The sequence below is a fragment of the Micropterus dolomieu genome, linkage group LG19 (assembly GCF_021292245.1).
Source record: "Micropterus dolomieu isolate WLL.071019.BEF.003 ecotype Adirondacks linkage group LG19, ASM2129224v1, whole genome shotgun sequence".
NCBI lineage: Eukaryota > Metazoa > Chordata > Actinopteri > Centrarchiformes > Centrarchidae > Micropterus > Micropterus dolomieu.
Window position 1 is genome coordinate 8,549,609 of NC_060168.1, and position 27,134 is coordinate 8,576,742.

The following is a 27,134-nucleotide window of genomic DNA, read 5'->3' on the forward strand; positions in this document are numbered from 1 at the left end:
ATACTACCAAGGTTAAGTATTTTTCTGTGCTTCCAGGATGCCATTAGTTAGACATCTCTTCATGTAACAAATGACAGGTTAGGCTAAATGTATGGAGTGGATATCTGGGGCATTGCAACCTTGTTTATACTTTAGCAAAGGCTAGAAACCAATTTTAGGATTATGTTTCAGAAGATACTCCATATAACTTATTTAGCAGCCAGTCACTGTCCCGGGAAAATGCTTCTGGTGTCTTTTTCTTAGACAAAGCCTCCTTCAACACCGTACCTTTGACGACTAGTGTTTGTACAACACCTCTGAGCCCTGCAGTGGATATCAGGTTGTGCTGTCATAAATCTGCTGAGCCCTCTCATAACCAACACCCCTCACTAACATGAAGTGGGAGCAAGCTAACAAGCTAACACTTTGAGACACATGCTACTTGTGCTAGCAAAAAATCATACACTTCAGCTGTCAACATACTAACTAACAATACCCAGCTAACAACATGTTAGGCTTACTAGCATGTTGCCAAGATACAAATCATGGCACAAGTAAAACAGTTAAACCAGCAACCTGCTTATGTGAATCAACTAAACTAAACAACTCTAAAAGATAATTATATACTTTAAAAACACTTGGAAAAATGGTAGCCTACAGAGTGAATCTTTCTCTTCACATTCTTCATTAATTTAGTTTTTTTATTTGATCAGAATCTGAGCGCGTACTTACAGCATAGTAGAAGTGAAAAATAGCTCAATTTTAGCATTAGAGCTCAACACTTAAGACAGAACCGTCCCTATGTAGGAACACTTCCCGAAGCATCAGTTGATTGTAATTGATATGACATTTCTGGAGTAAAAATAGGCTCAAAATATGTCTTCATCAGCAAGAATGACCATAGCACTCCCGCTGTTCTCAAAGACTTGCAGTGTAACTCTGACCCCGCTGTTCCCTCAGGCTCCTTATACAAACTGGCAGCATTGCCCCAGTCTCTGTCCCCTGCTTCCGCACTGAATTAAATCTAAAAATATACCTCCTATATAGGAAAGGGCAGCTTGGGTGCAGGGATGCCCTTTTCTTTCACCTGACACCTTCCCAAAGGTGTCAGGCGACTCCTGAGCACAGGTGATGTGTTGTGACATTCTTCTGATTTTGATTCTGTGGTTGGTGTGCAGGGCCCGTCAGAGGTGGAGGTGTCAGACATCTGCGAGCGGAGAAAGATGAACGTGGCCCACGGCTTGGCCTGGTCCTTTTACCTGGGCTATCTGCGACTCGTGCTACCGCGTCAGTAACATCCAAACACACACACACAAACCATTTCCAATTGGCTTGTCCTTCTTCATGTAACATTACACAGCCATCACTGGAGTACCAGTTTGTGGAATTTACTTACTACTTACTACACAATATAATCAATTTAATTGGCTATACACTACAAGTCTGTTTTTAGAATAACCTCTAAGCTACACCCCCATCAAATATTAATCTTTGGTGATACTTCAGCTGTATTCTCTGTCCGTTGTGGTTTACAGAGTCATAGTATTGCACCTTGCACTACATTATAGTGATTCTACAAATATGGCTGAATGTGAATAAAGTGATATAAAATAATGTGTTGTGTGTCCATTCAGATTTGGAGGATTCCATCACAGCATTTCATGCCACCCATCAGGCCAGCAGCCCCTTCAGGAGTCGTGGCTCCAGGAAGCTCCTTATTCTCATACCTCTCAACGCCAACATTTCTCACAAGCTGGAGGACGAGGACGACAACATCCATTTCTATGACAACTTACCCAACAATGAAATAAACAGGGCGGGAGTCCGGGGGCGGGTCTACAAGCACAGCGTCTACAGAGTACTGGACGGGGATGGAAAGGTAGGCAGGGGTGTAATATAATAGATACAGATTTAGATTATACCAGATCTTAGATTGTAAGAACACATGCTGAAGTGCTTTCACGTATGTTGACATAAGAGCTGAAAAGCCTGATGCCATCCATCCATTGTCTGTTCTTTTTAAAAATCGCAGCATGCACTGAGATAAAGGAAAGGAAACAGGTCTCCAGTCTCCCTCAGACCTGTGTACCTTTATTTTATGTTATAGATCTTAAATTGGATTGCAAACCGCTGAGGTTAGCCATCACAGTTTAAGCAGATTATATTCAGAAATGTCTCTCAGTTTCATAGCAAAAATGTTCAGTCAAAATTAAATAAGAGATCCTGCAGTTTGAATGCCACTGAGTTACTTGTGCTGCAATTCAACTTAGCCTCTGTCTTCTTATTGCCAGTGAGAGTTGAAAGACTTAGTGTGCTGGTATTTTATCCTTTGATCAGATTTGTAAAGACTGCACAGCTAAAATGAAACATACTGTAGAAAGTGGCAGACTCGAGGGGCAGTTTCTGCATAGTTTTTTCAGTATTTCAAGATAGCACGTCAGTGTGCTCTATATTCAATATGTTTGATGTAGCAAATCTAACACTGACTGTACTCAAAACCACCTCTGTAGTTGCGTGGAAGGAAAGTAAGTTTGGGCTGCATGACAGCATCCTGAGTTTCATGTGAGACCAGAATTATATCAAAGTGATTACAAGAATGATGTTATGTCATTACACAGAATAAGGTGATAATCCATGTTTGACCCTATACCATTTAGTCCAGTGATGTACTTAAATATAATTTTGAGGTACTTCACTACATTTCAGAGGGAACTGTTATACTTTTACATTTACACAGCTATGGTTACCGTACAGATTAAGAGTTGTAACAAAACATGTCACCATCCTACAAATGTGGGCTGCAGCTAGTGTTTGTTTTGATTGTGGATTAATCTGATGAACATTTTCTTAATTACTGAAATAATTGCTTACTCTATAAAATGTCATAAAATAGTGATAACTGTCCAGAGTGGCGTGTCTGAAACCCAAAGACTTAAATTGACAATGGTATAAAACCAGAGAATGTTTGGAGTTGCTGATTGAAAAATTACTATTAAAATTGTTTTTCTGTCCAGACTACTTGTTTAAACTCTGATACAAATATGGCCAGCTAGAACATTAAAATGAAAATCAGTGGTAATATTCCAATGATATTTCTATAAATATATAATTCCATAACGAGTAGCCTTGTACTACTTTTGATACCTTAACCCTTGTTCCCTCCTCAAATTTGGCACCTTCTCGACACCTTCGTGGCAAAAACATACACGCACAAAAAAACTTCTCTTAAATCATCATATATCGATATTTTTGTTTTTAATTCATAAATCACTTACACAACTTCTACCTTGCTCAAAACTACCAAAAAATCAATAATTTTCAGGATTTTAACCCTTTAAATGCCAGTTTAATTATTTGAATCATTTCAATATTTATTACAAAAAACACAAAAAAGTTATTATTTTCTATTAAATAAAAAGCAGGGATGATATGTCAAAGATTAGCAACAAAATTGATTTGATTGCATGAGTATATTTAATGTAGTGTCAGATTTAAATTTTCAAATCAAACTTTGGTAGATATTACTGTGGTAACTGATGTTGCAGTGTCATTTTGCTGACTTGATAACTCACCTCTGGTTGTCCAGTGTTAGGGCCTTATTACGGAATTTATTTCCACTCTACACACTACACATTAAAATACTCTTTTATTTTTCTTTGCCAAAAACATGTTTTGAGACTATAAAAGACAGACTGAGACTAGTGGCACCGTTTTTACACACTTCCCTTCCATAGCACAGCACCAGTACCACCTCCTGACTAAATCTAAGAAATTCACCTGCGGAGATATAATTTTGCAAAGCACAGTAACAGCACCATCTACCTGTAAAACATGGTAATCAAACATTTCTTGTGCCACAATTCCACAAGCTTTTAAAGGATTACTTGTCCTCTGTGATGTATCTACCTCTGGGTGTCTGTTTTGTCTCTGTTTTTGGTAATGTGTGTGTGTGTGTGTGTATGTGTGTAAACAGGCCCATGAGTGTGTGGTGGAGTATGCAACGCCTCTGCTAACGCTTTACAGCATGTCCCAGGAGAGCAGCGCTGGTTTCGGGGAGCCTGAGCGCAGACAGCAGGTTCTGCTCTTCTACAGGACCCTGCAGGACATACTGGATCACTCGCTGGAGTGTCGCAACCGCTACACACTCATCCTGCTCAAAGGTAGGAAGACAGCCAAGTGTGTGTATGTGTGTGTGGGGAAACTTTATACGCACATTGTGGCATCAGACAGACTGCTTTTAGGGGGATTTCAGCTTTTAGCTTATCCGCCCCTCCACAAGGATTGACAATCAGGATTTGTGTATTTATGGTTTTCTTTTGCAGTATGTGTGTTTAAAAAAAAAAAAGTTTGTTTATTGTTTATATTGTTGTCAGCAGCCTTATGCCACACAGTATAACTGAAATGAAGGATAAAGGCTTTGTCCAGTTATCTCTGCTCTCATGTGAACTTTTTAATCTTTGTGTTGTCAGTAAGAAACCCAGTTTCACAGCATAAATACGCCATCATGCGATTTTAGCATAGTTATTAGATTATCATTTATTTCACAAGGATACCTTTTTAAAAAGAAATGAGCGAAAAACAATGACAATGATTAGAGGCAGGGTGCTCGAACAAAACATCGATAATGTTTGCTTCTTCTTCTAGATGAGCAAGAGGACGACCCTCACTTCCTGTCCAAGGCCATCCTCAGACACCTGCAGCAGCAGGAGAAAGAGGAGTTCTGCCTCACCCCACCCCCTCACCAGGAGACGGAGCACCCGTTGTCGAGTACTCCAAGTTCCCTCCCCATAAACAATTACTGGCACCACCCCGACCCAATGAGCAGGGAGCCCACGCTCATGTTTAGCCTGGAGAGACCTCTGCCTCTCAAAGAACCTGTTGAGAACACCGACGATTATCAAGGAAGACAATAAACACTGTTTTGTCATAGTATAGTCTTGTTATACATATACCAGCCTGACAGATAATAGCAATTTAAAAAATTGACCACACCTTTGCTTAGCAGAAGAGTTATGTTTCATTTGACCGTCTCTGTGTTTAATGGTTTAGTGAGTGACTATTGCCAGAGTCTCTGGCAACAGTATTATGTGTCATTGTGACCAACATTAAAGGTTAAGTATATAATATTTCTGAGGATTTATTGACATAAATGCAAAATAATATTCATAACTATATTTTCAGTGGTGTATAAAAGACCTTACATTGAACCGTTATGTTTGTATAACCGTCACTACATTGAATGCATACCACGAAGAAGAGGAAATAATAATAATAATAATAATATACAGTATGGAAGGCTCTGATGTGGGGCTGATGTCTGTTTTTTGCTGGACAGGTAGGCTAATTAAGTTAGTCGGACTTTAGCGATGCAAATGAAAACTACGTACATAGTTGGATTAATTTCATGTATATTCTCCAGCGCTGTTTTGGCTTACATTCCTGAGACAATCAGCTGATCACTAATTGGCCATAAAATGGCAGCTTACAGCACCGAAGCTCAGATCTGCCCGCTAAACTTTTACTGCCCTGGTAGAAAAAATATGTAGTTGGATTGTACTTTGATGTAGTTATTCTACAGCGCTCTGTTATTGCTTTGTTACGTGGACAGAAATGTGCCGTTACCTTCGTGAGACAATCAGCTGATGAATATTATTGGCATTTAAACAGTAACAGCAGGGAAGCTCAGATCAGTAGCTAAACTTCACATTTTACAGCCCTGGTGGAAAACATTTACCACAAGCTGAAGTTATGGCTGTCAGTACTACTATGTGTTAAAAAATTAAAAAAGACATTTTGGTAAGATTTGCAGATTGCTTATCTAATTAATTAAGCAAAGCGAAACTTCATGTATTATGTGGTTTATAATGGACTGTGGTGCAGAAACAGTGAGGCTTACATTTTCCTGTTAACAGTCAGTGGTCATATTTGATGCACTAGATGAAATTGTTTTTGAGATGTTCTTCATTTACTTTGGTACATTTACATTTATTCTATCTATGTAAAGAAACTTAATTTCTTGACTGGCAACTCTCTGCTATCACATAGACGATGTCTTTTGTCATGTCTGGGGCACTGTACCTACAGTATACTACTCGCTTGGATAGGGGAGGGGTGGGTGCAATTTGTTGTAATTCGCAATCCTCACCACTAGATGTCACTAAAACTTACACACTGAACCTTTAATTGCAATTGTGGAAAACCCTCAGACTGAACACAGAGAGCTTGCTTTAGTGCCAAGGAGGTGTTGCAACTGGAAAGTGTTGTTAAGAGATCAGGATGTGATCTTCTGCCAACATCAGCCCATCCAGTTAATATGTCGTTAAATTAGTCTAGAGCAAAAGTGTCCAGTCGTCCTGCATTTAGCTATTTCACTATTCAACTGAACCTCAATGAGCTTTCAAAGAAAGGGACAGAGCGGATAGTTAAAATGAAAACACTTTGTCTCAATAAAGATTTAAAGTTGTGCAAATGTTGTTGAAGCAACGGAAAGTACAATCATTATCAAACATAATCATTGTGAAGGGAAAATGGGCATTCATTATGGGTGAAACAAAGTTGTAGGTAGACCAGGACAGTGTGAAACAAGGGAAAAACAAGTACAATTGTGTTTTATGACTGTATAAACGACAGACACAGTCACATGACACCTCACACCGCGCCTGTTTCTCGGTGTCTCACATGCACACACACCTCATGACCTGAAACTGCTCGGTGAGGTTGCATCAGACATGTAGAGGCAGCGGTGAGATAAGGACAGAGGGATCTGATCCAAACCATGCTGAATTATCAACACAACTTTGGAATACTGCATATCCAGATGATTTATAAGGTGCAAATGTAGCATGTACACAGTTAGAGACAAAATATCAAACAATGTGGGGCATTGTTTTAAGCTCAGCGGCACTGTGCATGATGAAGTAGGCCTGACAGGTCAGTGGTTCTCAACCTGAGAACACAACATTAAATTTATTTTCCCTACATGTATGTATCACTCTTTGGTAGAACTGCTTATAAACACACACTTGTGATGAGGGGTCAAGGGTTAAGAAGGTGCTGTACAGCTCACTTGCCTTGCTCCAGACCACTTATGGAGTTAAACAAAACATGCTTTTGCTTTTAAAACTGGTCAACAGCACAATCAGAATCAGAATCAGAATCAGAATCAGCTTTATTGCCAGGTATGTGTTCACATACGAGGAATTTGACTCAGGATTGTACATTTCTCATGATGTGCTTACTCATACAAAAATACCATAACACAATAATAAAATAATAATAAAATACAATAAATAATCAGACACAAACTACAGTATAAACAACACTAATATACACACTATGAACAAAACAATATAGACATATTGACAAATAGTGCAGTGATCAAGGATGCAAGAGTAAACTATTATTCTCATTATGTACATGTTGAAGGTGGATATGATATACAGGTACACATACATGCATACATGTACACATGTACACAGTGTGATGGAGCATAGTGCAAAGGATGCTGGAAAAAATAAAAAAGACCTATGACCTTATGACCTGAGGTAGGTGTATTGGTATGCAGAATATACAATATGACATAGTATGAACAGCACTGAAATAGAGAATGGTGAATAAATAAATAATAGTAGTAACCAGTAAACAGGTGGCTGATTAGAGACAGAGTTACTGGGTTATTGCACAGGAATTGTTCCTGACACTGTGAGTCAGAAATCAGCTGTTCATCAGAGTGATGGCTTGTGGGAAGAAACTGCTTCTGAGTCTGTTGGTTTTGGCGTACAGTGCTCTGTAGCGCCTACCAGAGGGGAGGAGCTGGAACAGGTTGTGTCCGGGGTGAGATGGATCTGCAGTGATGTTTCCTGTCTAAGTCCTGAATGGAGGGCAGGTTGGCACCGATTATTTTTTCTGGAGTCCTGACTGTACGTTGTAGTCTGCTCTTGTCCTTTTTGGTGGCAGATCCAAACCAGAGAGTGATGGAGGTGCAGAGGACAGACTGGATGATGGCTGTGTAGAACTGGATCAGCAGCTCCTTAGGCAGGTTGAGCTTCCTGAGCTGACGCAGGAAGTACATCCTCTGCTGGGCCTTCTTGATGATGGTGTCAGTGTTGGGCTCCCACTTCAGGTCCTGGGATATAGTGGAACCCAGAAACCTGAAGGATTCCACACCAGACACAGGGCTGTTGAGTATGGTATATACTCAACATTGAGTTCATCTAATGTAATATTACGTGCATGCAACAATCTCAGTGCCCATTTTGTGACGCTTTGACTAATCCATCTAATTGGTCAAAAATACTTGACCAACACTTTAGTTTTTGACAAGAAACATAAAAATGTATTGACCAAATTCCCCACAGCCTCTGTTCTACTCTTCACTGCATGAAAAAAAGTACTAAAGCTGATGATAGACGGGGCAACTTTTTGAGCAATGTTGCTGGGCAGTCTTGCTGATGGCAAGTCCGACTATGTTTTGAACAGATAGCGGCGGTAGAAGGGGATTACGGTAGTAATCTTTACTCATTACCATTGACGGCAACATTGCCCAGCACCAGTGCTCTAAATGTTGCTCTGTGTAACATTAGCATAAACATGTAGGCTACATTTGTTAGCATGTTATCATTAAAGCCTCCTGTGTGTAGAATTTTTACATGTAAATTTTTCATCTTTCAAATCATTCTGATGGCCTTGGCTTTTCTTTTTAGAGTAATTGGGCAGGACTAGTGAAAATTGGTGCAGTGTCAAATATTGGTTTTAACTCGGGTCAGATCTGTGTGGTAGTCTAGGGCTAGTGGTATGCAATGGTGTCCTTTATGGGAGTGGGGCATTTTTAAAATCTTTTATCACAGACAGTAGAGAGATGCAACTTCTGAACCTGAAATGGGGACATTGCAGATTGCAGGTGGTTGCATCCATCATTTGGCAGGACTTTACATTTTTTTGCCTCAATACTTATCTATCCTATCCAACCACTATTTTGTTTTCTGGTACACTGAGCATTACAGCCTCCCAGCATGCTTTAAGTAGTGGTATTAACATATTACCTTTAGCCTTTGATTTATTCTGCTTTCTTATCTCTTATAAAGGAAAATACTATCCTATAGGCCCACGTGATCTTCTGTCAAATAACCTACTGTACAGCTACATGCACACGTGCGCGCACCCACGCACACACACTTCACAGAGGAGTCGTTAAGGGGGAAAGCCCTGTAATCAATGCCTCCACAGGATGGCAGTATCAGTCCGAGAGTAGCCTATGTATGTGTGTGCGTTCCCGCGTGTGCGTGATTTTGCGTGGGAGTTCCTTCTTTCGCCATTCCGGGGTGTCGCCAGCCGCACGGCACCGCTTGCAGAGGCGTCCTGGAGAGGTAGAGCCTGCGCGTCTCTTCTCTCTCCAAGGCGTCTCTTCGCCCTCTAACCTCCAGAGTCCACCCCCACCCCCTACTCCACCGCCGCAACACCAGCACCACACGCCCCTCTCAAAAAAACAAAAACAAAACAGTAACAAATTTGGGATCCAAGCATGCCACAACAGCTGCTAGGTATCCGCCTATCCTCCCCCAAAGTCACCGCAGGCGCAGCAGCAGGCTTTCCCCGTCCGAGAGAGCACGGAGACTCCACCGAGTGATGCCACTACTGCAGCAAGAAAAGCACCCAGCAACCGCGCATATTCTCCACGCCTGCCGGAGGACCCGACACCACAGTCTCGGCCCTTGACAGAAGAGAGAGCCCCCATTCCCCCCACCCTTCTCGGCTCTGTTCCCGTCCCGACTCCAGGATGTCCGACTGCAGCGCAAGTCCCGCCGACCGGGTGATCAAATGTAGGCATGCCAAATCCTGCACGGCCAGTGAGATCTACCTATGTGCCAGTAATTCTGCTGTAACTCATCTCTTTTTTCTGTTTGCATCCCTGTCGTACACCTGTGTCTCTCATTCGCACGTTTTATTTGTTTTGAGTCCATCCCTTTTTATTATTTTCCCACCTCATAATAAAAGAAGCCTATTTGGCTGGCGAGTCACCATGCATGTGCCTTGGACCTTTTAGGGGAGAGAGGTAGTGGTGAAGGGGATGGGGTGGGGGGTATCCAATATGATACGCCATAATCAGGGTCTTCCCTCGTTATTCTATTAGAATTCACCCCCTCACCGAGGCATTACCCCATGTTCTAACGGGGGGATGTCTCTTCCTCTATGTATAGGCAAAGCTGTTGTGCGACACCCTGTGCTGCATGAGCTCCATTTACGCGCTCCACTCCTAGCGGTGGTTTCGTGTTACTGAATAATACCCTACAGAGACACAGCCGAGAGAGAGTGATAGAGAGAGGGAAGAGCAGGGAGGGAGAGAGGGAGATGAGCATCTTGTTCCAATGAAACATCAAGCAGTGTGACGATGACAGCGAAAGGCAGACATAAAGGTAAATAAATGTTACGCATAACCTGCGATCTTTGGTGTTGTGGTTCTGCTGTGGATGTGGATGGTGTCACGGGATGATGTTGCATGCAAGCAACGATGGGGGAGAGAGGGAGGGCAAGATGCTACGGGGGACTTGTCACTCGGAGACTCATAGGTGGCTTTTGAGCTTTATGTCTTAGTGTTCATGTACTGCACCTCTAGCTGCACGTCTCCGTGGTGCCCCAGTGTTGGATGTGCCGGCTACATCTATAGGGTGGCCTACATTTGCGAGCTAGTTTTATTATTCGCCAAATCTGAGCCAAAGGGAGGTAATCGAATTGTTTAAACGGCAGGTAGGCTGACAACTTACCTTGCCTAGCGCGCGCCTCAATACCTGTGAGTGTGGTTTTAATTATAATGTTACAGGCCTATAAGATGAAATCAGCCTGATGTTTGCTGATGACGCTTTAAAAGCGCGAGGGCACATGATGGATTTGCGAGTCGACGTTTCCTCAGTAAGGCCTGAATGTCAGCGGGTGATTGTGTTTCTCCCGTGCGTACGGTTCTTCCGCGTCTCCGTAAAGGTCTCCCTGGCTTCCCCTCTTGTTTCCCAGAGTGTCGAATGAGAGACAAAATTGAGTTTAGGCATGCTGTGCTGCCTATCCGAGCCGATGGCTATGCACACTGCCCTAATGGTGTAATTGCATCACTGGATTATGGAATATTTAATGTGTTTATGAGAGTGTCTGTTTCTCCTTTACGCGTGGTCGGCTATATGGGGAGGCGAGGAGGGGCTCCGCTCGGGTTATGATCCAGGGAGCTCGCACAGATAGTCGTGCTTGTCGGGTCACAACAAGGCTGGCATGGCAGCGGCGCTTCCACGCACGCAGCCTGTCACATGCGGCGACGCCTGGCTGGCTGTCACTCCCACTGGCTCCCCTTAATAAACTCTCAAGGTCTCTCTGCCGGAAGAAGCGGAGCTGACAGTTGGATGCGTCGCTCGGGCATGCCCCGGTATTCCGTGCATGCGTCGTGCTTGGAAGGGGGTGGGGTGGGCTGGGGGCTGAGGGCTCTTGCAGTTTTTGCACGTAGGACTTAAAGACCGCATGTGCATATGCATACAGGATGGCTGTGCGTGTATGTGTGTAACTACATGGATGCAGTTGTGCAGGGGCGGTGCTTGGAAATCTGGATCCCCTGACTGCAACCAATTTAACACTGAAACCCAATCCACCCATTACTTATCTATCTTTGCCCCCAAATTAGTAGCACCACCCCCTCTCTAGAGTTCACATGTGCATGTGTAGTTTTACATCTTAATTTCTGTTTGCATGTGTGTTGCAATGCAGCTGGGCCACCGATGCTCAGCTGCCTCAACACTGGAACAAACTAAGCGGCCTATATCTTCATACATCATCCATCACACACACACACACACACACACACACACACATGGACACACACATATATAAATGCACCTTCTCTAACAAACATGCACCAAAACAACACAGCCATTCATCAGTCAGGTGAGAATGATTTAGTGTGTATGAAGCTGGAAAGGGAAGGGGGCATCAGTCAAAGAGACATAACTCCTGGCGGATGGACTCTGCCCGGTAGTTCCTCACGTTATGGATTTTAGTGATATTAAGCAGAGAGAAGCGCACAGAGATGGAGCCAAAGGACAAAGCATACCAAGAGGAACAGACAGAGAGTGTGGGGGCGAGGTGAGGGAGAGAGGGCAGGAGAGAATGTGACAAGGCCACAGAGGAGGTGAAGTAGCTGGAGCAAAGGAGAGAAAGATAGGCACAGAGGGAAAGAGAAAAAGACAAAAAAAAGAGAGACAAGGCAAGTAGAGTTTCACTCTCTTGAGTGGCAGGACAGAACCCTCTGACTTAACCAATGGACTTCTCACACCCTTTTTTGATTCACTTTTAATGCAAACCTGTGTGTGTGTGTGTGTGTGTGTGTGTGTGCGTGTGTGTGAGGGCCAAAATGTGAGATTGTGATTATATAATTATATATAATTATTATGTAGTCTCCACCAAATATTGCCTTTTGAATTGTACATAGTAAGGCGTTTTGTAGCAACACAATGGCAGCTCTGTCACTGCTACTTCATGCCAGACCCATAACTGTATCTACAGTAGTGATGCATGAATCCTAGTTGATAGTTGGTAAAACAGAGAAGAGACATCATGCTGTCAGTCTCCTTGTACCATTATTCACTGGTGACAAAGAACACATCTCTACCCATGAGTCAACAGCAAGGAATCTTGGGTGTGCAGAACTACTAGCGAATACAAATACATAAATACAATGCATACATGGAGGCTGGTACAGTAACTTGGTAGGGCTTAATCTCCCCGTTGATTTCCTAGAATCCTGAGGTGAGTGTCAAAGTAAGGAGACTGCTGAACAATGTCCAAGCACACAACTAGTGCTGAAAAACTCTATTGACCAAAAAAAGTAATCAGTGAAATGTGTAACGTGTGGAAAATGGACAATATGGCACAGTTTTGTGAGTGCCGTTCCATGGATTAATCAGACTGTAAAACCTGGAAAAAGGCACTAGCAACGTGATACATCTGGGCTAATGCTTGATTCCTAAACACGTGGATGATGTGTACTGTGTCACTTCCAGTGCACGACTTCTGCCTTATATAGAAATTAACATAACATTAATGATGACGGCTTCCCATAGATCAGCTAGTTTCAGAGTCCTGGTATTGTGCTCAGGGCTTACTGGGACACTTTCAGATCTTAGAGCTTACTTGCTGTGAAAAAGGTCTATTGGCATTGTTTTCTAGGACTTGGTGCGACCAGACATGCCATGAGAAGCTTGATCAAATAAAAGTACCAAACATTTTGTGGTTACAGCTTCATACATTTGAGGACTAGCTTGTTTTAGTACTTTTCATATCATTGTAAATCATGGACATCTTGTTGTATCTGATTTTGACACAGATTTAAATGATTAACCAACAGGGGGAAAAAATCTGTAAATGTAGAATAAAGAAATAAAAATAATAGCCCTGGTTCTGACACTGTTCATTGGATGCAGCAGCCAATTAGAAGGTGGAAAAAACAGTTGAAACACCGATACAAGTTTGTTTGATAAGATAATTTTTCAATGGTATGGATGGTTAAAATATTCAAAATGCCTTTCAATTTATTGCAATCCAATGACCCTTTGTCATGGTGGATATTTTGACAGGTCAAACACAGGTGTGACTAACAACATTAATCATGGCTGTGTTCCATTTAGCTGTCTCAGCTTCAAGGCCCTTGGAACGTGCAGGCTGACTCACTGACACATTCACCTAAATGGAATAGGTACATTATTAATGTTAGTTACACCTGTACTTTTCCTGCTATGACAAGTCAAACTGTACGGCGTGAGAAAGGCACACAACCTCAAAAATGACATTCGAGTTCAATCCACACCTTTCTGACACCATGTCAATAAAAAGTGAACATTATAAGCTTCATTAAGAAACAATTTATTGCATCTGATTTCACAGCAGGTGTACCTAATGAAACTAAAGTCAGTCAGTGGAGGATGACTGCAGTGGCACTTCAATTGTCTCTTAGTCCTGAGTAGCAACACAAATATAAACTAAGCCTCACCTCATGTGTGTACCATCATCTTTTTCTGCTCAAGGTGCACCTAATACACAGAAGTGAACTAGTTTTGCTCATGTTGTTTGTCTTTCTCAAACTTCATCTAACAAGCCAACCGGCCTCAGTTGCTACACGTGTCATATGATTACTTAGCATACTGTGTGTGTGTGTGTGTGTGTGTGTGTGCTAGCATAATGCAGGATAGAGCTACACAGAGATAATTTTGCTGCCAATTGTCTTCTCATATATGGGGTAGGGTGCCAGTGCTCTAAATTGCCTGATAATGCAGTTTAGAAAGACCATGAACGATATGACAATAATAATAGTAGCAAGCTAGCATTGTTGAAACCAACAGCCTAGCTCCTTTGGCCTCAGTAGTCCCTGTTGACAACAAAGGTTTCAAGGTGCAAAGGTGATATTTCTCATTTGTAAGTTGTGACCTTTTAAACATCAATGAATGTGTGAAGAGTATTCACCAAAGCTGAGTGCGGCCATATCCAATATGCACTCATGCATACACAAACACTCACACTCACACTCACACACACACACACACACACACACACACACACACATCACCTCTGGCAAAGCTCGGGGCTCACTGGGCATATTTCCTTTTAGTGTTACATGCTGTTCCATTCCCTCATGGTTCCCTTGGGGCCCTGTGTGAGCTGTGTGTGTGTGTTGGATTTTGGTGTTATCCTTGTGAGCCAGGGGTCCCACCTCGACAGGTCTCTGTGTACCCTGTGGGGAGGGTGGCAGGGCAACGGCTATTTATAGAGAAGGTACTCCACAGAGAGAGAGAGGGAGAAAGGGATTGTCTAATGAGGACAGGCTGTTAGGGGATGGGCCGTTGTTTCTGTGTGTGCATGCGTGTGTGTGTGTGTGTGTGTGTGTGTGTGTGTGCGCGTGTTTGTGGGTGTGTCTTTGTGTGTGTGTGTCTGTCTGTCTGTGTACACAGATGGTCCTTCATGTGTGTAGTGTGTATTAATTGAACAACTTCAAACACATCTTTAGTTGTCCCCCCACCACCACCTTCAAAGATCCACGTATCTATGTTAGCTGATCTGGGTCAAAAATGACAGTTAACACACACACACACACACTCACACACATGCACACAATATGCACGTGAATAGTCATAGCTCTCCTCTCTCATACACCCCAATTTTTGCTTTCCCTCTCTCTCCTCAGTCGTTGCTCTCATTCTTCTTTCTTCCTCCTTCATTTATTCATGCAGAGACAGGCAGCGGGATGAACTGATCTTTGGGCTTGTGTGTGTGTGTGTGTGTGTGTGATCACTTTAGATGAGGTCCTGTAGAGGGCAACACATCTAACATACAAACACACACACATAGAGGCATGCATGCATCAGTTCTGGTCGATGTCACTGGATGAACACCAGACAGATACAGTCTGGGCAGGCACAGTGTTGCACTTTAATGAATTGATTCTAAGCTTGCATAGCACATAAAGGACTACTCTTATGTGCTTCTGTAATTACTTTTTATGTACCATTTTTGCCATGTTCATTATTGCAGTTTAACAACTGGCCTATGGTGCTCAACACCAAAAATTATTTCCTTGTCTTTTCCATTATCTGACAACCAGCTGATTGAGAAACCCACATTTGTGTTGTTTTATACCTATTTAGTCATATTTTGCAACATTTGGAGGACACACACAAATGAGGACAGATGGATCACGGGTGACTTCTACAGTCATTTCTACAATCTGTCTGTTCTCGCATGTTGTCACTTCCTCCATCCTGCACCAGCCCGTCTCGTTGTGAATGGTGTCCCGGTGTTATTAAATCTGATGAAATATCCCCACAATTAACTTTAGCCATTAGGGAGGATGTGCACAATAACAAGATGATTCTGATCAGATTCTGCTCCAGTTAGGCTATTAGGCCAGCCCAGACAAATTTAGGAGATTTGGTTGAAAGCTGTGTCATAGATTTTCTCTCAGGCTCCCCCTCACTGCGCTGTGATGTGGAGATTTTTGGCTGAGCTGGCAGCTTTGGCGCTTAATAAATTCCACACTGGGGAGTTCAGCTATGGAGAGTGGGCCAGAAGACAGGAACAGTACAAAGTACAGCAAAAAAATGCATTCACCTCTTTGCTCATCTTACACCCCTTGGTCCAGCTCACCTCACATGCACCCCATCCATCGTGTAATTGGTTGCTTCAGTGAAAAGGACAGTTCTGGATGAATGGCATTTTTTTCACTCCACTTGTCTGTACTTCAGAAAGTTCGCTGTGTTTGTCATTTGTACTCAGACAAAGGACAGCTTAGATTGTCAGAAGTTCCCTCACAAGGTTAAAACATTTGGCACCATCACCGAGCATAAAAAATGCAGCATTTGGGAGAAATATTACCCACCATCACTTTCTTTAAGAAGTGTGGCATTAATGCTCTGAGCTTACTGTATGTCAAGCCAACAGCATCTTTACACTGCTAATATCTGTGTAGGATAAATGGTATAGAACTCCCTCTGACATTTTTTGTCACTTTGTGTACAGTATTTTGTTTATTTCATGCATTTATTTATAAGGACAAAGCACATTAATCAACATTACTGTAAATGTACCTGTGCTAGTCAGCTGGTTTTTAACACTGCAGGGTGGACCGGTGAATTTACAAAATACATCCTAGTTCATAGTTTGCCCATAAGTGGCTTATTAGCCATTAGCTATTAGTTTTGCTTTTGGAGATTCTTTTCTGTAAGTTAACCCTTGTCCTTTCCTAGTTGCTGCAAAATGTAGATTTACAGTATTATGGATAGCACTTCCTGTACATATAAATATAAACAATATGAAATACAAAAGCGTAATCAATTCATTCCTTTACTGCAAACCATGGAGTTTTATAAGTAGACTGTGTTTCATAGTGCGTAGTGCATAGCTACCATGACATATGCCTTATGGTCCTCCTGACAGGTGGGTCTACATCTGAATAATTAAGCTTGTGAACTGCTTGTTGTCTTTACACAGAATCTTAAGCTAGAACAGTCCCTATTTTATGCTAACATTATTATTATTTGAATGTAGTGTCACAGGCTAAATGTATTGAAATACATCTATGAATATAATAATTATAATAATAAAGACAAGACCCTCCTATTATTATTATGCTTTTAAAAAGTCTTCAAAAAATTCACAGTCAAACTAGAAAGGTCCCCCATACCTTCAGCTAGCAGAATTTGATAAAACAGTGCTTGTGTGTTAGTGCTAGCTTCAGTGTGTGCATCAAGCTACCAGGATCAGTTAGTCATTAGTCACTGTAGTGGTGTGTTCCATTTACCTCGGAAGTCGGAGCTGGGAATGACGTCACACCTGATTTGATGGCGTTCCAGTTAAGTTGGAAAACCTCACTCGGCCAGCTGTTGTTTACAACTAGCCAGGTTAGCTACTGTTACACCGGTTGATAAAAAAAGGCATTGTGCAGTATTTACTCATACTAAACACTGTATCAACAGGTCCACAGAAAGCAGCTGGACAGAACTGTACGAATATATCTGAGTCACAAGTACACAGAAGTATTAATAAACAGTATAAACTACAGTTTTCACTAACTGTTGATACTCAGAGCAGCCATCTTGGATCACAAAGTCGGGGTAGTGCAGTTCTCCCGACTTTCCAAGTCGGAAATCCGACTTAAGGGGGCGTTCCTTTGAAATTTCTGACTTCCCAAGTCAAATGGAACGCACCATAAGTACAGGGTGGTGTTTTAGGGGAAAAGGGTCAACCTCTGCTTATGTGTATGTTGACTGTCAATCTTAGGAGCTCTTCAGCAACGGGAGGTGAATACCTATTGACATACCAGCCCTTACACTTCTTTTTCTGATGTTTTGGTTTGACTTGTAGTTTGCTAACCCCAGGCTAAATTACATCAGATTTTGTGTAATAGCAAATGTTCTATCTGGAAGAGAAAAACAAGACAAGCACATTACAATGAGCTTTAATAATGGTTTAATTTGAGAAGCATGACGGTTGAGTGCTGTAGAAGGAAATTCCTGGGCTTTAACTTACTATGAAAGAGATCTATGGTATGAACACTACTGAGTAATACTGTATGTAATACAGATGGCCCACAAACTGGTAAACATGCGACGATCAGTTGTACTACTGAATGTAGATACTGTATATTGTAAATGGGGGTGCTGTATTAAATGTAAATGTGTTTCTTCTGCATTAATGTCATGCTTCAGGCCTGCAAATTCTAATGCATTATTCAGAAAGCCTTTTGTTATTATTGGCAAAAATCCTTATTCTTGCAAACAAAATTGCTTTGAGGAAGAAAAAGCTGTACCACGTTTCACAAATTCATATCAAATGAATATTAAATTCAGATGTGGCTTCTTCATAATTTACAGCTCTAAACCCCAGACAGCTTTCCTTCTTCAACCTTTACATGTGTGCTTGAACCTCTTAAGTTTTTCCGAAATCCAATAGTATTCCCCTTGAGATGTGCGCTCATAAAATGGTCAGTTGCCAGATGCAAAAGACCTTCTTGTTTTGATGGTGTTGGTAGTGAAACTCTTCTCTCTCCATTCCCTAACTGCCAAGTATAGTTTTCCCAAGTATAGCTTCTTCCGCAAGCTCTGTGTCTCTGCTGCTCTCCACTGTCTCATACCTGCCCTACTTTCACACTGCTCACACAATTTACGAGTTTCCCACTCCTTCTCTCTCTCTCTCTCTCTCTCTCTTTCATGCACACGCACCAGAAGCCTCAGTTTTACCTCAAATCAGAAATAAACACACACACAGCATCAAAAGAATACTGTAGCTTTTTTTCTACTATGCATGCCGCTGTTTGTGACCAGCATCATTAAAGTTTGTTGCACAGGACAACACAATATGGTGCAGTACAGTAGTACAAGGCAGTACATTAAGTTACAGTACAGTGAAGGAAGAGGTTTAGCCACATACAGACTGAGCCCTGTTTATAAATAAATATGAAGTCAGACAAACATGAACATGCATGATACATTCTCTCTCTGGCTTATGTTCTCTAACAGCCTGGGGCGCGTTTTAACATGTAGAGCCGCTGTTCTCAATCGATGTAAAACAGATCCTGCGGCCTGGCAGCTCGTGGTGTCCTGGGATGTCTCAGGGTGCTCTTGTGTGATGTGTTCAGTCTTAAGGTGCGTAAAAGTGTCTTGGGCTGTGTTAGGGGCTACCCCATGGATCCCTGAAGTACTTTAGCGTGTCTAAAAATGCATTCAGGTGCGTCTCTAGGTGTCCCTCAAGGCTTAGGTTACCCTGTGATACATTTTGGTGAAGTCCATACAACTCCCCCCTTATTTCCGTGTGAGATCCAAATGACTAGATGGTCCTTTAGTCTGAAAATAGCTCAAAAGCAGAGTAACCATGGCTGTATGGCTTGTCAGAAGCAATTTCATCAACAGGCATAACTGTAAAATCCTCATAATTACACATAAAGTGTTAATTTAGATTGATTGTAACTTATTTGTCCAGTGGTTTGTTTATTTTTCCGTGGCCCTCCTGGTGGTTCATTTAGCAACACTGGCTAAATGTTGCTGATGTTTTAGTGGTGATTATATAAAACCGTGCTGTGCGGTTTCATGCGGTTGTTGAGCTACTTTTACTGTAAAGAAATCAAATGTGACTATCACATTAAAATGTAATGATGGACATCAGTGTGAAAGCTGACTGAAGAGACTGTGGCCTGTTACAGCAACGGGAAGCGAGGGAAGAGAGGGAAGCAGAAGCGAGAAAGTGGAGTAAAAAACTGAAAAAAAAGGAGAAGGGGCAAGAGGAGAGAGTGCAAAACAGAGACAAAGTGACAGAGAGTGAAAATGTGTGTGTGTGTGTGTGTGTGTGTGTGTGTGTGTGTTGTGTGTGTGTGTGTGTGTGTGTGTGTAGAAAGAGAGAGAGTGTGAGAGAGAGAGCCAGGCCTAGTTTTTAGTTTGTGATCTAGGCCATTATCTGTGTTAGCACTGGTGGGGCTCCAACAGGCTCTGTGGATCCTGCATAACAATACCTTTTATGAGCTTGAATGTGTGTGCGTGTACCACTGTAGGCTCACACGTATGCGATCATGCGTATTAAAGCCATTGTGCCATACATGATGTATGCATGTGTCTATGCGCCTCTGCCTTTTGTTTTTTGCCACAGAGTCTGTGCCTGTTTGTTAAAACCACTTGTGTGTGTGTGTGTGTGTGTGTGTGTGTGTGTGTGTGCGCGTCAACGTTTTGTTGAGTGTGTCTTTGCATGTGTATATGTGACTCCTCACGTGCAGCTGTGCGCTCTTGCTGTATCACCCCCGTCGTCAGTCAACCCCCCTCTCCAGCAGTGCCCTGGGGGCCTTCATTATGTAAGAAAGACATTACTGCAGAACAGAGGCAGAGAGACATTACTGCAGAACAGAGGCAGGCAGCCCTGACAACTCTGGCAGCCCCTAGTTCAGTGCAACCCACCTAGGTCTCCATAAAACACACACACGCACACACACACACACACACACACACACACACACACACACACACACACACACACACACACACACACGTTGAATAATATATGTTATGCATTATTATAAACGTTCTTCCCTTTTCTTCTGCATCAACTTCTTTCATTCACTCCATAATCTAACGCACCTCCATCTACATATCCACACCCCCATTCAAACTCTCTTCCCCGGTCTTGATGTCAAATAATATCTGCTATATTATATCCCCCTTCCTTCTTCCATCATCGATTCTCCACTGTTTCCATCTCTGTCTACACCTTTTTCTTACTTCCATCTCCTTTCCATCACTCCCAACCTACTTCTCCAGCGGTCCCCTTCCCCCTGGCCCACCGGCTTACCATGAAGGAGGTGTTTGACGCCGAGGGCCGGCCGCGGGTGGACCTGCTCAAGGCTCACCTCACCAAGGAGGGCCGGCTGGAGGAGGCCGTGGCCCTGCGCATCATCGATGAGGGTGCCGCTATCCTGCGCCAGGAGCGCACTATGTTGGACATTGAGGCACCAGTCACGGGTATGGTGTAGTGATGATGAATGGAGGAATGGGGCGTGAATTTGTCTGTAATTTAGTAAACAATTACAGTACAGTTAGTCAAAAATACAAAATAGTAAGAAAGCTAAACTTGACGTCAGTGAAAGCAATAGTTTGAAATTTCAAACAAATATGTGTATTCAAGTATGCCAAGACTTAGATGAGCAGATTGATACCACTCTCATGTCTGTATGGTTAATGTGATGCTACAACCAGCAGCCAGTTCACTTAGCTTAGAATAAAAACTGGAAATAGGGAAAAAGCTAGCTCACTAATTAACATGTTATATCTCATTTGTTCAATCTGTACAAAGAACTCAAGTGTAAAAGCATCACTTTACCGTTTTACAGGGGACTATGTGCTAGACCACTCATTTACTGTGATCATCAACTTGTTCCTAATTGCCTGGTAACTTCTCCTGGCCAAGAAATAGTCCTGTACATAGCCCCCGTGTTTCTACACTTTAATTTCAAAACCAATTATCTAAAAAAACAAAACACAAGAACACTTTGCCAAGCTCCCACCAAAAAGGTGTTTATATGTGTGCATGAGTGATGAGGAGTAGATCACACACTTTTAAAGGGAAGGCACAGATAGCAACAGTCAAACAGAGATAGAGCGACGGAGGAATGGTGCTGCAGAGCATAAGGCAGAAAGTTCAGTAATTACGTATTAATCAGATTCCATTTGTTGATTCATTAATCTGCCAAATGTAGCTGCCACCCTTTTACCATAATCTGAACTGTTGTTCGGTCGCACTTCACTGAGAGAACCAATTGGCACTCACGCACCTCACAATAGCGGGAGCTAGCTGTGGAGATATCTGCATGTAGGAAATGGTATGAACCGAGGAGGAGGGAGGAGTAGGGGGAGATTGAGATCGATGAAGAACAAAATGGAAAACAAGTTTCTGAGACGATGACACAGACGACAGACAAGCAGGCAGGCAGACTCAGACACTCTCAACCTATTGACACTCACTGGTTAATGCACCTGTGTATGCCTTGCATATATGTGTTTGTGTGTATGCGCGCATTTATGCAAATCTGAGCGGTGAGATAATTCTGCGTGGGCTGCCCACGCAGTGTGGGAACATCGCTCGGCTTTCACAGGTACAGATCCCTGGGGAAGAGGACAGACAGACAGGCAGATGGAGAGACAGCCGATCATAAGCAGCTTAGTGCAGAGGTTCTCAAACCTGCTCATTCCCAATGAGCAACATATTGATGTTATCAAGTTTCTCCACTTATACAGATTCTTACCCAGAAACAACCACCTGAGAGGATTTTTTTTGTCTGAGTTAACAATGATTGGAAATAGCCTATAGATTTCATAGATAAAACTACAGGAAAATAGTACAGGGTTTTGTTGAGAGGGCTTTAAGCAAATGTAATGTTGAGGAGATATTCTAAACAGTTTAGCACTTTGATGGAGTCTCTCTGTAAATGTTCTAAAATAGACCGACTAGTGAACAGACAGACAGGTGGATGGCTGAAATTTGAACTGACAGGCTTTTAGAATGTCACATGAAGGCTTCTGGGAAAATACTGAGGCAGGAGGAGGAGGCAGACAGGTACGGTTCAATTTCACTCATGCCATTTTGCATTTCCCAATTCCCAGTTCAAATTAAAGTGAATGCTTAGGAGCAGACACAAAAACAGACATGTACATGGCAAGCAGATGGAGAGACAGACAGACATAGCCGGCCAGGCAGATGCAAAATGGCCATCGTGAAATGGCTGCAGAGGGGGAACTATGACATCAACTGAAAGTGAAAGGAGAGGCCAGACAGATGGTGAGGGAGGCGGATGGGAAGATGAATGCTGCCAGATCATACAGACAGACAGTCCTGAAGTCTTTCAAAATATGAAGTGTTCAGCATGTGAAGCCTAATATAAATTAGATCCAATACTCCTGGATGTGACTTGGAACAAATCTGTGGGAAAATTGTTGGAAACACAACCATTGAAATGTGAAAAGAAAAGCAAGCTAGCTGAAGTCTGATTGCTGATGTGAAGTTAGTCACAAAGGTAAGTTTTATGCATTGCATGATTTAGAACAAATTTCACTTAATGTAGGGTGCTGTTTTTTTAATAATGATTTATAACACAACACTAAGTAATAGTGTTAGAGCTACAATTATCAATTAAACTGAAAAGAAAAGAAAAATTCTTGGTGATTGTTTTGTTAATAAAATGTCAAAAAATGCCGATCACAGTTTCCCAGAGCCCAAGGTTCAGTTTACTGATTTTGTCCAGCTAACCGTCCAAAACCCTAAGATATTCAGAATGATATCATACTAGACAAATAGAAGTGGCAAATCCGCACATCTAAGAATCTAGAGCCAGTAAATGTAATTTATTTTTTGCTTGAAAAGCGACTCAAATTACACAGTAAATGACAATCAGCTAATCAGTTAATCAACAAAGTGTTTCACCCCTACATTGTACATGAGCATAGACATCATGAGCATTTTTCACTTTTTGTGTTGAATATCAACGTCAATATTAACTGTGTAAGGCCCTTTTCTAAATCCCAAGTGCGTTTTCTAAACAGAGACCTCAAAATGATTTTATCGCTTATTTTCATGCGACAGATGAGTGATGTTTCTAGATCAGCAGACAGGACAGATATACCTCTGCAGATGCAAATCAGGCCATATGGAGCTACTGAAGCAAAGATGGTCCCACATGTTAGTGTGACAGCTGAAAACTACGGCCTTTATGATGCTTACATTGATGTGTGTTATTTACACAGTGTGTGGAGATATCCACGGTCAGTTCTTCGACCTGATGAAGTTGTTTGAAGTGGGAGGTTCTCCTGCCAACACACGCTACCTCTTCCTAGGGGACTATGTGGATAGGGGCTACTTCAGTATCGAGGTGAGGATGGACACTTTATCTACTTGTCTACATTTTACTGGGTGTGTATTCACTGAAAAACAGTGTAAGCTCACTGTACAGAAAGCTTACAACTAAATCAATGTCCATTACAGTGCACATTGCCCTGAAGTCTATTATTCACTTTCCAGGAGCAAGGTTTATTTCACTCCTGAGGTATACAGTTACAACACTGGGCTGTATTTAATGTATTATAAATGTACATGTACACATCACAATGTGTGTCTGAAAATGAACAGATACCAAAATGATGTAATGTAAATTTGACTCAAAAGTCAGTAATCACTAAGAAGAGTGCTGCTTACTGGATATGTATGGAAACTGAGTGGAGATATCCAGAGGGCTGTTTGGACATTTGATTCTTTAAAGTAGAGTGCAATATGGTATTTTTGTGATTACTTAGTCTGACAGAAATGCACAGATCAGGAGTGTGTTTTGAATCCATAATAATATGAGCACTTGGTGAATGTCATAGTTTGCTGAGCCACTTGGCCACCATGGCATAAGGGATGTATCATTGACATGGAGTGAGTTTGGAGGGGAGGGAGCAATATTTAGGCCACTTTCCTAACACACTTCAAGGGCACACAGACCGGGACTTAATGTAGAGCAGGGATGACACTGTGTAAAGGTAACAGAACACCTTCTGAGCCATTTGTAGGGTTAACAAAGTGTTAATGATAACAGTGAAAACATGATGCTTTTATATTCCAAAATATGTCAGACCCAGCCACAGCTGTTTTTTCGGCATATAATCAGCACACTCTTATTTGGGATGATTCTTGTCAAAATCCTGGTTATGTCTATCTTTAGACTGGGGTAAGGATCAATTTGCTTTCAGCTCAATTAATTTGGGCAGTGGATGGTTCATTCAGAGAAGGAATTCCTAGTAACGGCTACATCATTATTCTCTGTGTCTCACTTTGAATTTCCAGTTTGAATTTAATGAGTGGAAATAAAAGTGAAATGACTCTAGCTCAATTGCTGACTGGCAACGATGTGCTAAAGTTTTTTTCACTGTAGTATGTGGTTTAAAGGGAAAGTTCGACATTTTGTGAAATATTTTTATTCACTTTCTTGTTGCGAGTTAGATGAGAAAAATGATACTACTCTCATGTCTGTTAAATATGAAGGTGGAACCAGTAGGAGGTTAGTTTATCTTAGAAAAAAGACTTGGGATCACAGCTAGCCTAGCTTCATCCAACAAAAACTCACAAATTAACACATTATTGTTTGTTTAATCCATACATAAATGTAAACATAAAAGCATAAAGAAACATAAATAAAAACAAACAAATAAAAACAAACATAATAGCATAAAGACTGGACGTAGGTGGAAACAGCTAGCTTGGCTCCATCCAAAGGTTAATAAAAATCCACCTACCATGCTGGTATGACTGGACCTTACTTCCTAAAATGTCAAAGCAACAAAAGAAAATACATATATTTACAAAATAGCACTGTACAATAAATATGTGAATAGCTTAATATGTAACAAGACAGTATGTATGCTGCAACTTACCATACCATACTTACCATAATGCATTATAAATGTACCCAAAATGTTGGCAGTTTTAATGATATTGTTGCTAATGTAAAGCTGTTTATGTTTTCTCTTCCCTGGGGAACCTTTAGTGTGTGTTATACCTGTGGTCACTGAAAATCCTCTACCCAAAGACGCTCTTTCTTCTACGGGGAAACCATGAATGTAGACATCTGACAGAATATTTCACCTTCAAACAAGAATGTGAGTAACACTTTCAGTGTTTCCTCCTAATATAATTCGCTCTTTTTGTCTGTCTATGTTTGTGTCAGTGCCTCCCTCACCTCTCACATTTCTGTTGTGCTTCCCTCTTTAACCTCACCCCAAACCTACTCCTTCATACATCAGTTGTTAGCTAGCTAGCTAATTAAACTGAGCTCTGCATTCACATGAGCTGGGATACATAGCAGTTTTTTATGTTTCCAGCTGACTGGTTTGTAGAAGAACCCTGTAAAGGGGGTCTTATACATGATATAATGCTAAAAGACTAAAGCTGAAGCTTCATGTCTGTTCCACGCAAAAAGTTAGCATCCTGAATAGTTGATGATTATCCATGTAGGAGGCAGGAAAGTAAAGAAACAGCACTGGTTTTGTTTTTGCAGTGTAGAGCCAGTTAGTCGTGGAAGGATGAAAAGGATATTAACATAACCCCTCAGTAGCTGCTTAGCTTACGTAATTTGACAAAGAAGGTAGAGGTTGGATATATGCTTTATTGTTTGTATGTCTGAACAGTTAGTTTCACTTTCAGTGTTTTAAGAGAAAAAGCTTTCTCTTAAAACATCAGGACTTACTGGTGTGATCGGTAAATGTAATGCTGTGTCAGATAGAGAGTTTTGCTGGGAGTTGCTGGGGTGTAAACCTGCCCAAATCCAATTGAGCAGGACAGAGCAACCGTAATGTTAATGTTAGCCTACACTCTGATATAGTATCATCCAGGACACTCTTCCGCACAGTCACTACACAGTGGATGTGCTATCGTGAACATAACCTGTAACCCCATAAAATGGGGTTACAGGTTATGTTCAGGTTATGTCTAATAGCTTAGACTAGGAATGAACGCTCTGTTACTACTGTAGGTAGTAAGCCAGACACACTGATGTTTAAAACTTACGTTAGAGGACAAAAACACTGTTCAGTTCATTTTTTACACCCTTGCTCTTCAGTTTTTGGATTTTTGAAAGGCTAAAACAATTACATCACCCTCTAAACTCCTAATCAGTATCAGTCTTACTGCCCCATGCATACTGCTTGAACATGTGGAGAAATTCAAAGGCTTGCAGGCCTGTCAGCTGCCCCCTATCCATCCTTGCAGGTTGTATCCTCCCTCTTTTCCCACACTCCTATCCATCCCTCCATTACATCTTCTCTCCCTCCGTATTTCCACTTCCTCTCCCAATAATCACGACTCCAGTCTCACACTCTGTCTCTCTGACTGTCTCCTCTGCCAGTGAGTTTCGGCGTCCTGTCCAAGAGTGGGTGATTAACAGCAAATTAATTTGGCCCTTAATGATTGGCTCAGGGACTCACTCCTCTGTGTCTGATTGGCCAAGGGACGAGGAAGCTAATTTCCCCTGGTGCTCATGGCGAATAGTGGTCGCCCTCAATTACCATCTGCTGTGTGTGAGTCTGTATGTGTGTGTGCACCACAAGTGTGTGCAAGTGCAAGCACTATCACTG

General features: G+C 41.9%; 2 protein-coding genes across 7 annotated transcripts in view; both read left to right on the forward strand.

Annotated features, from left to right (window-relative positions):
• The window catches only part of LOC123957214 (serine/threonine-protein phosphatase 2B catalytic subunit alpha isoform-like), a 58,714-nt gene that overhangs the window by 14,783 nt on the left and 16,797 nt on the right, over positions 1-27,134 (forward strand). For 3 of the 6 annotated variants that reach the window (XM_046029851.1, XM_046029852.1, XM_046029853.1), the window contains 3 exons: positions 20,796-20,996; positions 23,772-23,896; positions 25,550-25,661. In XM_046029851.1, the coding sequence (XP_045885807.1) occupies positions 20,828-20,996; positions 23,772-23,896; positions 25,550-25,661 (406 nt within the window). In that variant the 5' untranslated portion in view covers positions 20,796-20,827. Of the gene's footprint in view, positions 1-9,590; positions 9,798-20,795; positions 20,997-23,771; positions 23,897-25,549; positions 25,662-27,134 lie in introns of those variants that run through there. The other 3 variants (XM_046029848.1, XM_046029850.1, XM_046029854.1) reach the window with 2 other exon arrangements.
• Positions 1,128-5,105, forward strand: sting1 (stimulator of interferon response cGAMP interactor 1; the record flags this gene model as incomplete). Its single annotated transcript, XM_046031418.1, has 4 exons — positions 1,128-1,266; positions 1,614-1,858; positions 3,953-4,139; positions 4,624-5,105. Coding segments are annotated over 4 exons (840 nt in total), but the record flags the coding sequence as incomplete, so codon positions are not given.